Raw genomic sequence first — 16,961 nt, 5'->3', positions numbered from 1 at the left:
CAGCATTAGAATTATGCTGCTCTCATGCTGCCGCCGAGCACCGCGCCCGGAAAGTGGTACCGCGGTTGCACCTGATGATCCACCCGACGGACGGACGCGCACGAGAGATAGAGAGAGCGAGAGAGACGGCAAACAAACAAAACAAGTGCACGGAGAGCGAACTAAGGACATGTGCACCTTCGCGCCGTCGCCGTCCTCACCGCCACCGCCGCCGGTCACCATTCCTTTCTCGCTTGCACGCATCGCTCCGCAGCCGGTTCGCTCTCTCTTCGGCGTCGTCGTCGTCGTCGTTGTCGGGAGTCGTCGTGAATGAAGGCGGTCGGTCGGTTACAGATCTCGGATCCACGAACTGTCCCGCTCACGACAGTCCAAGATCGGCCGTTTTCGTGACGAGACGTCTCGTGCGTCGTGCTGCTGTAGAAGCTCATCTCGAACAGCACAGCTGCTGCGTTCCTTCTTACGTTCCCGCCGGTTTGTAGTAGTTTTGAACCAAAACGCCGGTTCCGGCCACGGTCAGTGTTGCGCGATAAAAAGAAGGGATTAATCAACGATCGGAAGCCGCGCGGTACGGACACGTCCCCGGAAGTGAAAACGAGTGTGTGGGTGAAGATTCCAGCACCGGATGACATCCGCCGAATGTGCAGTGTACCGAAAGGGGTTCGCTTCACTTTCTTGGTGCCTTGCCTTCTCAGCATCCGCAGACAACGACCGGAAGTGCAATCGGTGGTGGTGATGGTCAAAGGATGACATAAAACCATAGAGGGAGAGAGAGAGAGAGAGAGATATACATAGAGAGCAGCGAGTGATACAATAACTACGCGAGTGAGTCACATTACACCGCCCGTTCCCGTGGTTTGTGGATTTTCCCCGTGATTCCTGGGGATCTATACTCTCGTGTGTGTTTGTGTGTGTGTGTGTGGTGTTCGTCCATGTGATGTGCCGGTGACCCCCGCGCGGTGGTTTACGCTCACGATCCTGACCTTATTAGAAGCCATCAGTCATATAGAGCAGCCCGCGCCAGAGCAAAAAGGGTTGAAGGAGATAAAAGGAAAAAGTAAAACCCGATAAGCAAACAACACAGCAAGTCAAGTCAAGTCAAGTGTGCGCGTCACGTCAGTAACATCACAATCGCAGCGGAAGCAGCAGAAGTGACCGTGGTGGGTTATAGTGTTCTGTGTGTGACACAAGAGAAAGAAGAGAGAGAAAGAGGAAGAGAGGAAGAGAAGGGGCATCAGAAACCCTTTTCCGAATTATAATTGATATAGTCAACTGTGGTAGGCGCGGCGGGTCCAACAAGCAACAAGTAGCGGAAGTAGTAACAGTGCAGTGCAGACTACTATTATCCGGTAGCACGTGAGTGTGTGTGTGACTCAGCTTGGCTGACCTTCTGCCTACCAACTACCACCCCAAAAAAAAAAATCCGAATGTGGTCCGAGGCGATGAGCAGCTTGGCCAAGATGTATCCCAAGCTGAGCCCCGTGGAACTGTCGGCGATACTGATGAAAGGTAAGTCCGCGAAACGATGTCCAGCGAAACACAGGGCGCGGGGAGCTCCAGCAGCATCCTGTCTCGGATCTCAACTCCGCTAGATCCGCTGATCCGCGCGCTCAAGCTGCGGCTATGTAATTATGTCATTTATTAGTGGGCGCCACCGGATTGCGTTCGGATTTTAATTGACCAAACACCCGCGTATAGCTGGAGGACTGTCCGGCAGGCCGACCGGCCGGCCAGTAGTCTGGGGAGCCCCCGGTGTTGCCACGTCGTCGTCGTCTTGGTCGCACGCGCGCTGTACACCTCGCTGTTCACTCGCTACGTCCATAAATCACTCAATACGCTCGAAGCCGCGGCCGGCTGGACCGGCGACGATGGTGCGATGATCGTACGTGCCACCGGCCTGCCCCCGGGAACATGACATGGCCCGGCGCGGCGCGAGACATCATCGGTGTGACATTTGATGATCATCATGCGCCAGCATGACCGTGGGCCGTCGTGTTGCATTTAATTAGCAAAGTGTGACGACTGGGGAGTAGTAGTGAACGGCTACTGGGCCCACCGGATGCACCTTCTCTCTCTCTCATGCTCAACTTCAAAGTGTAATTAGTTTCCGGAGCCACCATCTGTCACCACCGACGGATAACGCTGGTCGCACCAGTCGAGCATTCACGCTGTCGCTGCCGGAGCCAGCCAGCTAGCCAGGCCAGCAGGCGGAACTCCTTTCGCCGAAAAGCCGTACACAATTCGGTATAAATAGACCGGATGTCGGATTGACACCAACTTCTTGATGTTCTCTGGAGGAGGAGCACCGGGGGAGAGTGTGCAATTCTGCGAAGAGATCGTTCTAGGTGTGGGGCGGTGTTGGAAGTCTCTGGTCTTTGCAAACACATCTCGCCAGTCCCAACTGCCATTTTTGGGGAGACAGCTGAGGCTCTCGGCGGTCCATAAAGGGATGGACAAGCGTTCTTGGAAGGTGTGTGTGTGTGTCTGAGTGTGTGTGTATGTGCGTGTGGCTTGGAGCAAATGCTCTAGCAGCCGCACCACCATGCCTGGAGGTTAGAACTAGAAACCGAAATCCGTTTCATGAATGGGCGATGGCGTGGCGTGCACGGCCCATTGGATGGATGTGACTGCGGCAGGCGCGCATCTCAAGATGTGGCGGGGTATAATTATAGAATACTGATGTTGCGGCTGTTGCCGCCGCTGTTGCTGCTGCTGGTGCTGTTGCTGCTCCACATCATCATGCGCTCCCTGGAGGGCTGTTGGACTGAGGAGTTTGGATGAGGATGAAATCCATCTTACGAGGTGCCGCCCTTATTGGGAGGGGGGTTCGTGTTGCATTTTGGAGATGGTTTTTAATGAATGATCCCAAAAGAACTGACGGAGGAGGAGGAGGAGGCCCAAACCGCCGTTGATCGGCCATCCTCGTAGAACCCCCAAAAAAAAGGGGGCTTTTCCGCGGAACTCACAGATTGCCAAACATGTAAATGACACGTTATGGTGGCATCGTCGTCGTTTTGGGCGTAGTTGGGGGAACAGTGGATTCGACGAGAAAATGATTTATGAAATGACTTTTCCCACGGACCACGGACGGTTTGGTCGGGATTTATGCTACGCTGCTGATGCTGCCGGTTTGATTTCGATTCTTCTTCGAATCGAACAGCTCGATGCTCTCGCCCTCTGCCTTATGCTGCACATATCGACTTGTGGGATTCCGTTGCTCTGTTGGGTTGTGTCGCCAGCGCGCGGTCATGAGGATGGCGTCACACTTAGTCACCAGCTTGATGGAGCAACCACCCTGATGGACACACTACTGTTGGATCTTCTTCTCACTTACCACACACCAGCGCGCGCGCACGCACACACACACGCTCTCTCTCTCTCTTTCTCTCTCTCTCTCTCTCTCTCTCTCTCTCTCTCTCTCTCTCTCTCTCTCTCTCTCTCTCTCTCTCTCTTTCGTTCTCCGTACAAGCGAGTGCGTCTGCCGGACGTTCGATCCCGACCGGCGGTGGCCAGCCAGATGTTCAAACACCATCGCGCCTTCTCCTGCGCTTATCATCACGTTGTTTGCACATTGGTTTGAAGAAGCGAGAGGGTATGCGGTTGCGGTTAGGATGGGTGGTGGCGATGGTGACGATGGTAGTACCATTCAAGCTCGCTAGTGGTAATGCTCATCATCAGGCAAAGGAGTCGGGGAAGGGGGGGGTCAGTATATCGTCAGCCCGAAGCCGGAGGTGGCCATCTGGGGACCGAGTATTGCAAATTGGTGTCGGCAACAATGCGTTCGATAGTTGCCTTGCAGAGGAGGGAGTCGCAATCGCAATACGTGAGAGCAGAAGGCGAATACGGGAACGCATATGGTTTCCAGTGGCCGGGGAGGATGAGCTGGATGGCTGTTTGTGCTGTTCCTGCATGGTATGGGCATGGATTGGCCATGGATGGACCAGCTGGATATATCGGAAATCAATAAGAATGTCCAGAGGTAGAGAAGCGAACTGCGAGTGTCTCGTGTGCAACACGAAGGGAAGTATGTGTTTGTCTGGACCTTTACGACTATGGCTCTAAATTCGTCAGCCAGACCGGGCGCTTCGAGAGACGAAAAACATTCCTCTGTCGTCTCGCGACAATACCGACTGTCTGCACACTGTCGCGAGGAGTCGAGGAGATCCTCTCCCGGCACTAGCGGGGGATGAAGAGATCAAAACAACGGAACTTATCTAAATCTTTTTCAAAACTTCCACCAAATTCCTGGCTGTCGAAAGAGATTTCCCTCTGACGAAGCACCAACACTTCAACACGTGACACATAGCTCCGGCTACGGCGTAAACCCCGTGAACCCCGCGCGGTGAACCGGTGTAAATGCGGCCCGGCAGCCTGGCATCGGCAGCAGCAGTCAAAGAGGAAACTAGTTTTTTCGTCCGACGCACGTCAAAACCAATTTGTCATCGGTCGATACTTCTCGAACGCACGCACGCACGCACGCACGCACCCACCGTCTGGGTGCCGTCCTCAAGGGACTTACCGAATCCAAGATCTGATCGCCCATAAGTGTCTTGAGGAAGTTTGTTTACAAAATTTGGACGCAATTTCCTGCCATCATCGTCGTCGTTGTCGTTGTCGTCGTAGTCGAAAGGGATTTTGGGAGGTCCGGGATGCTGGATCAGCAGCTTGAAGATCCAAATAAAATGGCCGCCTCCTAGCGGTGCCTTGGGTCATTTGGAAGACAACACCAGTAGTAGTAGTAGTAGCAGTAGCAACAGTAGAGGCGGCTTCTCAGAATTGGCCACAAAATCCCGAGGAAAACTCCGTTGTTAATGGCGTACCGGGGTGTGGAAGGAAGGAAGGACCGGGGGTCCTGCTTCTTGATGGATCACCTTGTTGCTACGAGCGCCGCCATCTGTCACACCGGCTGCCTGGCTATGGTGGTGGTATTTGAGGGAAACTACCGACCCTGCGCCCCCTAGTTGTGACATTTCGTTGCGTCGCAGGAATGTATTCTTCCTGTATAACCCATCCCACCGCCACCGCCATCATGGTGGCCAGATTTTCCACGTGCACAGCGGCGCACCGGAGACAACAGCTATGCTGGGTGGGTGGGTGCGTTGTTTTCTCGGGAAAATGTTTTGATATGAAGCCGTCATGCGGCTGAGTGGGCTGAAATGGTGTCGACTTCTGGTGTGTGTGTGTGTGTGTGTGTCCTCTTCGGTCTCCGTACAACAGGAAGGTCTTGGGTGGGTTTGCGATGGATGGGTTTGTTCGTGTAAGATTGATAAATTGGGTGTCCGTCCGTCCGTGCGTCGGGTCGTAGCTAACCTTTGGCCGCACTCCATAAGTAGCGTGGGCAGCATTTAATGTCTCTAGTAGTAGTAGCTGCCACCACCCCCTTCCTCTTCGCGTTGTTTTGTGGACCTTGTGCTTGTGGTCGGTTCTATTTGTTTGTCATCAACCGGTCGCTCTGCAATGAGCCGCAGGTGGCGATAAGCAGTAACGGCAACAGAAGAAGAACAAAATCATTTATCGTCTAGCAGCGACCACCAACACCGGACCGTCCGGGCGCTGACATTCCGATCCGATTGCTTAAGCCGTTCCGAAGACACATTTCTCTGGTCTTTGATAGAGGATGGGTCGGCCTGAGGTAGAGGACGGAGCCAGTCAAACACGGATGAGTCTTTGTTCAGCTGGTTGTTGTGAAGAGCAGCATCGACCAAAAGGAGAAGCGTTTTGGAGGAATCACACGAAAAACGAAATACATAACCATCGACGTTGAGGGTTAGTTCTGTCGAACTCTTCTTTGCATATACCCCTCAATCTACGCAAACGCAAGCGACAGAAGAGATGCGAGAGCTCGGGAGGTTTGTCCTCCCCCCTCCCGCTTTATAGCGCTAGTGTGACCGGGCGCACCCGAAAGCCGCGCAAACCAATAAAATCTTTATGGCGGTGGGGGGCTCCATTATGAATCTGGTTTTACTATTTTGAGAAGAGATCCGAATCGTCGCCGTGCGTAACAAAGTAGCAGCGACGGTGACGGTGAGACGGCAAGGAGAGGGGTGTCGTTTTACAACCGGAAGTTTTGGCCTTAAATATCATCTTGCCGGTGGTGCAACTGGATCAAAGTTTCCATTTTTGTTTTTTTTTCTTCTGTTTTTACTGGTTCCGTCATCGTGTGGTGTATCCGGCAGGTGGGGAGATGGGTTGGCATTAGTAGGGAGGGAGGGGAATGAGTTTTAGTGAGCTATCCCCGGAATCATTCGCATATTCCTCTCGAAATGCCGGCGGCTAATGAATTCATTGTGCGCCTCCGGTGGAGACTCTCAACTTCCTTGCAGGGATTGAGCGGCTGGCTTCTGGATGTAGGTTAATTGATGTCATAAAGCATCTGGATCAGGAATTCGGTTTAGCACCGTATCCAGATTTGTTCCGAAAGTACCACGGTAATCACTCGAATGGCGCACCAATTAGCAAAACCTTGTGGGCGCTCGAGATTCCGCAAGCGGAATGGATTCGGTTGTTACCGAATCGACCTTTTTTTTTACGTTTCGCTTATTTCCTGGGTTGTGGACCCGCACGGGATAAAGAAGAAAGGGTTGTGTGGGGGAAAAAAAATGGCAATGGCGCCATCAGTGACCATCGCAGGCGAATCCCATTCTTCTGCGAACTTCCAGACCTCAGTATCCTGATCGCTACTTCGCCTTCGTTCCGCGTATTCGATGCATCCCTTTGGGAACCCAGAGCCATAAAGCCAATCCTACCGACGAAGACGAAGATGCATTCGATCCGCGAAGGTCCGCCCAAAAAGAGGCTAATGTACCCGGGTCCGGTGGGGTCCGTGAGGGCATCCAGAGGCATCCTCTCAAAGTCCGCTCAAGGGTCCTGCTCTTTGTTTGACAAGCGATGCCCCAACAAGCTTATCGCCGGCGCAGAATCTGTGTATTTGCAAAACCCAAATACCTCTGGCCTCAGACCCCCCCTTCCCCCTAATCGCCATCAGGACGACCGGTGGTCCGATCCAAAGGAATCTTCCAAGAACCTAACGGGGACTAGCCGTGCCGAGTGTGTGTTGGGCAATAATCGAAGATCTAGACGAGTCACGCCGCCACCGGGGTACTGGTCCCGGGGAGTCGGACACACAGCTGGCGCCAAAGCGCGTACCGTCCAACCGAACCGACCAACCCGACCGTCCGACCGACCGGTGCGGTATTGAATTGCGGCGCATCTTCAGGGCGGTTCTTGGGGCGAAAACAAATCTCTCATCCGCACCTCTCTTAACTCTTCCGCGCGCTTCCGGTGGTACTACTGTCTGTGTTTATACCGCCCGGCGTGCTGTTCTGGGCATATGGCGTCAGCGAACGCCACACGTTCCCCCGTCCCTTCCCTTCCCTTCCCTCACCTTAACACCACCACTCGCACCATCGCGACAAGTCGGCGACGACAAGACTCACTGCATGGCATCTGACCGGTCGGTCTGGAGTCCCTCTCGTCCCTCCTCCTTGACCAGGTCAAGGCGTACGCTGCAGAACGAACGAACACAGCTTGGATTACAATTTATTTCCTCAGATCGCCACTCCATTCCAGTATCGTCCCGGTAGCCCCTTCGAGAATGAAATGTTTCCAATCGCGCGCGACGACGCGATCCAATCTTCAGCTTCTCGGCTCCACTCGGGGCGAGCAATCACCCTACCCCATACCACCTACCACCACCACCAACACCATTACCAGGCGCATTAGCGTACGCGCCGACGAAGGGCACGCAGGATGCCGATTAAGTAAATATAAATACACAAACAAATTGACCCGTCGCCAGGTCGACCGGTTAAGTCCCAGGGAACCTATTGCCCAGGAACCGGGCTTCACTTACGACGACCGCGAGGAAATGTTCCTGCATCAATGCGGCCATTGATCGTTCGATCGATCCCGGTTGCTCAAATCCAATCGGATTGCATCTGTAGCTCCATTGCTCCCAAAAACCGGCCCGCCGTGCCGTGCTGATCGAAGCTTGCCCAGGGTGTTTACCATGTCCGCCGTGTCTGTGACGCCGCCGCCGCCGCCTCGTCCTATGTTGACGAAGGTTGCAGGAACCGAATTTTGCGAACCTCCTTCTCCTGCTCCTCGCAATGATACCCACGGAATGATCGATGATGGAACGCGCAAACAAACACTTTGCCAGCAGTTTCCAGCTGGCAGGCCAGCATCATAACAGCAGCCAGCGCAGCCGCGGCACGCAAACAAATCAACAACCGTTTGCACAATGGCGCCGTGGCGCGTTTGGTTCGTGCCCTCGCCCCTTCCATGGTCTCTTGGTCCGGTCCCGTTCCCGGTCCGGTCCGGTCCGATCCGGACCTAGCGCGACATCTTAATAGAAGGGCGAGAGAGTCTAACCGAAACGGCTGGGGGTTACTGTACGACGATGCGCTTGACGTCAGGATGTCAGGAATGGAATCCAGCGAGCGTGCTAGATTGAAGCGAGCGTTATTATGGGAGGACGGTGTGCGTGTGCGTGTGTGTGTGTGTGTGTGTGTGTTTGTGTGTGTGTGGTCCCTTCTGGTGCATTCGCCTAATGCGCCACGTGCACTTTGAGAGGAGGGAGTACGATGCCGGCAACGCGGCATGCCGGCACGCCAATCCATCGGTCATTTGCATTTTAAAACAAATACCCTCCCCGGTGTACACTGGCGTTTACTGCCCGGAGGAGGGGGCTACCGAAGCTACGGAGCATTACTGGCGCTGTTGGCGCTGTTGTTGAAATCCGAATCGAACCTTCGCATATAGCAGTTTCGCGTCCCGTTATTCCATCAAATGGGTATCGCGATTAAGTGATGGAGAGAAGGACACACCAGGGGGGGGGGGGGGGGGGGTATGGAAATGCGGTAGCCACCGATTCCTACCCCTCCTGTAAATACACACACAGACACATAGACCATCTGGTGAATATATGGGTGGTGCTGGCTGGCAGGCGCATAAATTACTGTCAATTTATTAACATGATGCAATTCGCACCCGTAATTGCCGCGAGTGCGAGTGCGAGCGCGCGTGTCCTCGGTCCCTGCCACCCTGAGGGGCGAGGTCGTAACGTGTGACCTACTACCGTAACCACCAGCGGTAGGGATTTCTGGCTGCGTAACGCGGGCATGCTTGTTATTTTGAAGCACATCATTATCCATTCCTAGTCTCTCTCTCTGTGTGTGTGTGTCCCTTTGTGGGGCGTTTCCGGGATCACGTGGATCTCCCTAATTGCATAAGATGCACTTCGCAACCAGAGAGACGGAGCGAAAAATAAAGACGCGGTTCTTAAGCAGAGCAACAAGAAGAGGACAGACCACTTTCGGAATTGCCAAAAGTCAAATTCTACCACAATGCTTGACTAATCAGCATCCAAACGCCCACACGACCACCGACAGATTAGCTGACGTTCATCTGCCTTGCTGTGCCGGCCCCTGTTTGCCTCCAACACCAGATGTCTCACGCAGTCTCGCAGAATGCCTCCAGCAGCAGCAGCAGCAGCAGCATCACCAGCAGACACCCGAGCTGCGCGGCTTCCGGTTTTGCAACATTTTATTAATTGCCACACTAACGAGGTGACCAATCGAATCGGGTGGGCTGCTGGCGGTGTCCAAGCGGGGCCGAGTGCTAATTAGGGAACCGGATGCAGGCGAAAAGGCGCGCTACTGGCGCTTCTGCTTCTGCCGGATGATCGGCGCTGGTTTTGCATTTAGAATATCGGTCTTCGCGTCCTTTACTAGATCTCTTTCTCGAGACGAGAATTTTTTTAAAAAGGTTGATCACACTCGGTGTTGCCATTTGCTCCTTGCTGGCCGCCACCAGTGCCAGGATGACGACCCAAAAGGTGCTTTGAACCCCCGGCCCCGGGTTTTTGGCGGGATCCGATTCCGATCTGCACGAATTTCGTTTTATTATTCCTCCAGAGTGCATCTCGCCGCCGTACGGGGGTGGTTGAATAAGTTCATGAGATGCCCCCCCACCCCCCCTCCTCTTTCCCTCTCTTTTTTTCGCCGCCTAACACATTCACCCAACTTCCAAATAACGAAACGAGTCGAACAACGGAACAAACGCGGACAGGCCGCCAGTGTTCTCTAGAACCGCGAGTTGAAGTCACCAGGCCCCAAGGACCCGGGAGCCCCAACACTGCAGCAGTCCCTCCTTCTCCATCACATCCCCATCGTCGGTCCCTCGGTGCTCTGGTGTTGATCATTATCTCAGCGGCTCCGGCGATGAAGAGCGCTCGAAACACCGCGATGCCTGCATGCAAAGTATGCATGCCAGACCAGACCAGACCGGACCGCCACCACCACCACGCGAGAGCCCATTGTGGGTTTTGTGGCGCAGACGACAGGCATATTCGGCGATTATTTATGAACCACGAAGAAATCCGATCCGGGCCCCGCAGAAACAGGGGGGGGTGGAAAGGGGGTGAGCGGCGTGTAGTTCGGAATGTTCGTGGGCGAACTGCAATGCATTTTTGGGGGCCCGGTGACGATCACCAGCGGCCGGTTTTACGGTCCCTTTTTCGACCGCGACCGCGACCGCGACCGCGACGACGACGACGACGACGACAACGATTGCACCGCGAATCAGCGGCCATGTCGCCGGAACCGAGGCCGTAGCGACACGCCAGATGGTTGCGTGGCGATTGTCTTCCCAAGAATTCCCGAAAAAAATCCCGCGCGAAGGCGTCTGTTCCGTGCCGTTCCGTGGCTCCGGCGGCGTCGCGTCACAACCACTGGCGCCAGCCATCTTTTGCCGACGCCGGAGTAACGACGCACCCCGCGATGATAGCAAACAATAACAGCACCTCTTCTGCTCTTCCCCCTCGCGCTCCGGTCCTACCCGTGATCGTCTTCAAGAGGAAGGGAAGAAGGGGGTCGCGGATATGCTTTATTGGTTCAACGTTTCGCTGTTGGCGCGTTGACACGGAGAAGAAGGCACCACGGTGGTGTCTATGTTTTTTTCGCTGCGAAACTGCGCGGAATCGAGCAACAGAACAGACCCGAAAAAAAAGCTCCAAAGCACGCTGATCCTGCCGGAGGAGGCCGCAGAGAGAGGTCGAAACGAAATCCGGTTGCGCCGGTACGGGCCGCCAGCCGCCAGCCTAAGCGCCATCAGCGCTCTGATCGCGATCTTCGCTCCGCGAACAGATGGTCCGGTCCGAGCGGAGCAGAAGAGCATTTGAATAATATTCCGCTACGAGTTTTACGGTGCCAGAGCCGGTGGAGGAGCGGCTGGTCAGAAGCGCGAGGCCATCGTAAAGCTAATGGCGTCTGATGGCTTTTTGGTCGCGTCCCTCTCTCTCTCTCGTGTCGGTGATTTGTGATTATCGTTAATGCGGTGGCTGACTGGTTGGATGCTCCACTAGCGCAGCAGCACCAGCAGCAGCTGCTGCTGCTGCCAAGGAGAAGGAAGCGCCACCGATCACAACGATTGATTATGTCAGAAGAGTCAGAAGATGTCTGAACTGACTCCGGCGCACAGGGAAGGTCAGCCTCGCTGTGCGCTTTGTTTGTTTGAGCAGTTTGTTTGAGGACAGCGAGCAGGAAGGAAGGAAGGAAGGTCAACCTGCGGCATCAGCGGCCGCGCTGCGCGATAGTGACGTGACCTCCCCGGGGGGGGGGGGGGGGGGGGGGCGCCCATAGCAGCGTCCATCCATCGATGGTCACTTGTTTATACGCTAATTAACATTCGTGAGTGAATTGTGATGCATCGCCTGCATGCTTCACCTCCCTTTCCTCGTGCGTGCGTGCGTGTGTGCGTGCATGTCAGGTGTGCACACGTGTCCGTCGCTGGCACCGAGGATTAGCGACAAGCGCCGCGCCACCTTTCATGTGTGTGTGTGTGATTGGCATGACAAATGGAGGAAGATCTCGGTGGTCGGCGCTCGGCCGGCGACGGGTTGCGGCCGAGCTGATTAGCTGGTTACATCGTGTAACATGACGCGCCGCTGCCGATGGTTAAAGGCTGCTGCACTGCTCCTTCTCCTCCTCGTCGTCGTCGTTGTCGTCATCGTAATCGCTTGCGTGTTGGCCCCGCAACGATGCCGTCGCCGTCGCAGGATCGTTGCACTCGACGGCGAGCGCCGGCGAGCATGCATCTGTTGTCTAGCACCATCGCGGTTAAACCACCGCGGTACCGTGCTGCTGCTGCTGCTGCTGCTGCTGATTTTAATGTAGTCCCCCAGCTCCCCAGCTCCCCCCCTCCTCGCTGTTGAGGGGTGGTAAGTGTGTTATTAATAACTTGCTAGCGCGAATACCGCGCGAGCCAAGAAAAGGGAGATCAGCATGATCGCCGTTCACTCGCTGCTGCTGCTGCATACCGCGATGCGCGATGTGTGCGTGTGTGTGTGTTGGGTTAGGTCGAGAGAAAAGGGTTGTAAGCAGCCGCTTCTCGCGGAAGGTGCCGATGTACATTAATTACTCATCGACACCACCGTTCGATCGGAAGCGCTATCGCGAACAGGAAGAGGAAGTCAATGCCATCAGGTGGATGCCACCTATATCGCGGCGAAGGAAGATGTCACGTTGACACACTGCCCCAACGGTGCCGACAGGGTGGAATGTGATCATGAAACAAAAAGAGGTGGAAAATTACAATATCCCGCGATGAGTGCGGTCGCCATGATCGCGAGCGTGGCTTATCTCGCGACGGCAATCACGCGCCGGCCGCCCGGCCGACCCCCTTGAAACGGCTGCATTCCTGTGAGCATCGAAGCCCCCCCGGGGGGGGGGTGGGGGAGAGGAACACGAAGCAGAAGATGGCTTGAGACCAGTCACACACACACACACACGCACACACCAGGCATGGTGCGTCGCCGGCCGATGTATGTGCGACGATCGCAGCGTCGCGAGATTCATTTGCATAAATTTGCGCGACAACTCGGTGGCCGCTTCGGTCGCTGCGGCTTTCTTTCATAATTTTGAGCCGTCGGTTTTTTTGGGGTGGGCATCGGCGTCGCGATCAGCGCCGGCGCCGGCGCACCACCTGAACGAACGACAAGAGACATAAGAGCATGATGCATGCTGAATGGGATGGCAAAAAAAAAAACAAAACGAACATCAATTCGATACTTTACCACGGGTGCCATCATCAACGGGTCAACGGCTGTGGCTGATAAGAAGCATTAGCCCCTTCTAAAACCCCTTTCCTTCCTCCGTCGAACTGCGTCGGACTTCCTGCTCACCATCATCATCAGGTTTGGCGCCATCGTGCCCCGTCCATTCATCCGACGTATTCCGTCGTATTGCGGGACGATTAATTCATTTTCACCTCAACGAACGTCTGTCCCGATGGCGGTACGGTGGCCACCGCTACGGCTGAATGTGCATCATAAATCTGCGAGACGTAAGTGTGAAATGTCGTGCGCAGTGAGTGTGGTGCTCACCTCTGCAGATCGGATCACATTAATCAGCCACCACCATACAGCGCGCAGGTGCAGAACACTCGGAACCACCCCTTAATGGCAGCATTGCGCTGCCGGTCAACAAAAATGTCAATGTGAGTCAATGGCGCGAATTTTAGAAATCGCTTCCAATGCAGTTACAATCATAGTTCGTTTAGCGCAGCACGATCCGCAGATTCCTCGTCTGCCATTACCACTGAGATCCACGCTATAAACATACATTGCTCAACAGAACAGCGGAATTTGTGAACGAAAAACACCGGGGCTCATCTCAAAGTTCATTGAGAAGAAGTCCCATTCCGGGGCGTGTGTAAGCATTTCTCCCGCAGGAGGGAAATTCCCGCCGAGTTAAGACAAACACAGCATTCCATTGATTACTTCTTGAACTACCGGAGACGGAGTTCATGTTTGGGAAGGTTTGGGCACGGGAAAAGGTATATCCACTACCGTCACTCCCGGCTATCGCTCATTACTCATTGGGAAGGGGAACGCGATATTCTGTTTACCACTTGGGCTGAGGAATATGTGGCCTTGGTGTATCCAATACGCACTGTTTGTCCTACTTTACATACCAACATCTTCTAACCTGCTATGTCCGGCCAACTTCTAATGACTTTTCGTTCTTTCTTCCTTTCTCTTTCTCTCTCTACCAGGTGCAGCAATGTCTGCGTCACTGGAGCGTGACTCCGGTTTCAATTCGGGCAGTTCCGAGCACGAGGATGATCTGAAATCCCTCGATCAGAGCTCTCGCGATGGTCTGATCAGCCCAGAGAACAGTTCGGAGGATTCGGTCGAGGTGAAGCTACCATCCTCCTCGCCGTCCACCACGTCGACGACAGCCACGACAACCCCGGTGACGTCATCCCTATCGGCACCTCAATCGGTGGCGGTGGCATTGGTCAAGAACAAGCGCAAAAGTTCCGAACCGTTGCGTGTAGTGGCCGAAACGGAACTTCTCGCACCACTCAAGAAACGCATCCGCTACGATCACACCAAGCATCAGCAAGACGCAGCTCCGGCGGTCCGCCAGACGACGCCAGACGATGACGATGAGCGAGGCGACACAGAGGAGGTGGACGAGGAGCGGTCCGTATCGCGTACCGCCGCTACCAGCCCCTTCCGACCATGGGCTCCCGAGGCAGGACATACGCAGGGGAGTGGAGGACCAGCGGTAGCCCCTGCCAGCCCCTTTCCCCATCCAGCCGATCTACTCGCCCGACATCCGGCCGTTACTACACTCCATCGGCCACCATTCAGCACGAGTCCGGTCGACCAACAGCAGCAACCGTTGGCTCTGGTATCGAAGAAGAGCTCAACGAACGGGGCCGAACAGTGCCACGGTGTTGGCTCACCCTCCCGGGCCTCCCAATCACCTGCCCGACGTATCTCGGAGTGCACTTCACCCTCGGAAGAGGAGATGGCCGGTGAGATGGCCCTTCAGCGTAAGCTACAATTGTTGCACCATCAACAACAGCAGCAACAGCAACAGCAGCAACAACAACAACACCAGCACCACCATCATCACCCCAGTCACCATCAACATGAGGAGTTTGTGGCCCCACATGCACCACCCTCGATCGACGATGGACGCTCGAACGATTCGATGACGGATCATGAGCATCACCACCAGCAGCAGCAACAGCATGGTGGTCATGGCAAGGGTTCCTCGTCCGCCTCCTCCTCCTCGGCGATCCACTCGCGCAACTACAAAAACATGACGCGCGAGCGGCGCATCGAAGCGAACGCCCGGGAGCGCACGCGCGTCCACACGATCTCGGCCGCCTACGAGAAGCTGCGGCACGCCATACCGGCCTACTCGAACGCCCAGAAGCTGTCGAAGCTGTCGATACTGCGGATCGCCTGCTCCTACATCCTGACGCTCAGCCGGATGGCGGGCGAGGACTACAGCGAGGACGGTTCCGAACCATCGATCGCCGACTGCGTCGCGATGGTCACGCAAACCATCCAGACCGAGGGCAAGATCCGCAAGAAGAAGGACGAATGAGAGCAGGGGGGCGGGGGGGTTGGCGCTTGACCGGTGCAGTGCAGAGCACTGTCCGGGCCGGTTGGAGCATCTCTCGTCGGATCGCGCGGATTCGCTTATTATTTATTTTTATTTTGTAAATCAACGGCAACGGCATGGGAATGTGTGCTGCCCACTGTCCGCGGATCTTTCTCCCGCCTATTGATTGGCGGACGAGTGAGGGGGAGGTGTAGTTCGATAAGATCACTAGAAGCAGCAGCATCTTATGGAAAAAGCAAAACGGAAGAAAAATTGGAGCGAGACAGAAAGGAAATAGTACAAACTCAACGACTCTAGTAGGCTGAGGTAGGTTTCGAAGAGCAATATTTGCATTCGCCATCCATTTGACAATAATCAACGGATTACAGCAGCAGCAGTAGCAGCAGTAGCAACAGCAACTCAATACCAAAAGATGCGCATCTTCTCCAAAAAAAAAACGGTGAAATGTGGCCAACAAGTTCTTACAAATGTGCCATATACAGTCACACGATGGACATCGCAACAAAGTGAATGTTGTGGATACAGTGAGGAGCTCGGGATAGGTTCGGGTACCGAAGACCGGGTTAGTACGGTGGTTAACCGGGGGCGCAACACGGAAATGTGTGAAATGATCACCGGAGAACCCGCGATGTAAGTCAAGTCCAGTGAAGTCAAGCGAAGTCAGTGTCAGTGTACAAGCAAAGGAAACAAAAGAAAGCAAAAAAAAAAGTCGGAGAAGGTGTGGCCGCCGTGTTGTTTACACGCAAAACTAGGATTTGGTGGCCACGGAACAACAATTATCGCGCACGAGCAGGCCCGTCTGCATCAGGCATTAGGGGATTAGTCACGGTTGTTTTTTTTTTTCGGGAGAAAGCTGTGCGACGGAGAGTTCGCGCATCTCGGGCGGGTGGATCGCGCGCGAGCATTTGAAATTACGTGTGTGTGTGTTTGTTTGCATGTGTGCGTGCGTTTGTGTGTGTGCGTTTGACCTTTTTTTAAACAAAACTTTTTTTTTCGTAAAACTTGGTTTTCACTTCCTGATACTCGCTGGTTCAAAGTCAATATGGCGCCCTCGGGTGTAGTGTGGTGCGGTGCGCGGTCTTCGGCAGAGGAAGAAGACTGATTCACCGAGTGGAGAGAACCGAGGAGCGATTGAAGAGGAAGGGCGCACCCCTGAGTCAGCGGAAATCAATCCAATAGGTCTCGGAAAATTGTAAAGCGAAGTGCGAGGAGTTTTCGTTCCGTCGGTTGTAAATATAAGTTAAGGATCGCATTAAACGGTAGCCATGTAAGAACTCGAAGAAGAATGTTGTACACTCTTTCTTAAGCGCAGAGCCGCGATGGATGGATGGATAGGATAGGATAGGATGGATGAATGGATGGGACGGAACATTGTGATCAAACCTCTGGTGAACACGTGGTGAAAAAATGGATCTTTTAAGAAAGCACACTACAAGTTTGTTTACAAAGAAAATCGCGAAATCGTTGAAATCGTGTGGCATAAGAAATAAAGGACTATTTTTGTATGAAAACATTTATAAAACAAAACACTTACATTGC

At 54.3% G+C, this 16,961-nt stretch overlaps 1 protein-coding gene across 1 annotated transcript; it reads left to right on the top strand.

The window, feature by feature from the left end:
* The first annotated feature begins 377 nt into the window (after positions 1–377).
* Positions 378–15,608, top strand: LOC125950519 (transcription factor Atoh8). The gene is made up of 2 exons (XM_049678597.1): positions 378–1,506; positions 14,053–15,608. The coding sequence occupies exons 1-2, from the start codon at positions 1,425–1,427 to the stop codon at positions 15,402–15,404; spliced, it is 1,434 nt and encodes a 477-aa protein (XP_049534554.1). The 5' UTR covers positions 378–1,424; the 3' UTR covers positions 15,405–15,608.
* The last annotated feature ends 1,353 nt before the right edge of the window (positions 15,609–16,961 follow it).

Source organism: Anopheles darlingi, chromosome 2 (assembly GCF_943734745.1).
Source record: "Anopheles darlingi chromosome 2, idAnoDarlMG_H_01, whole genome shotgun sequence".
In the NCBI taxonomy this organism is placed as follows: domain Eukaryota; kingdom Metazoa; phylum Arthropoda; class Insecta; order Diptera; family Culicidae; genus Anopheles; species Anopheles darlingi.
Note: the sequence above shows the minus strand (reverse complement) of the source record. Positions and strands in the feature narration are given on the sequence as shown.

What these genes read in the sequence shown, in the direction of transcription:
- LOC125950519 (XM_049678597.1), top strand. Translation starts at nt 1,425, where the DNA reads ATGTGGTCCGAGGCGATGAGCAGCTTGGCCAAGATGTATCCCAAGCTG. An exon ending in GTCGGCGATACTGATGAAAG is followed by an intron (nt 1,507 to 14,052) that starts GTAAGTCCGCGA and finishes TCTCTCTACCAG; the next exon opens with GTGCAGCAATGTCTGCGTCA.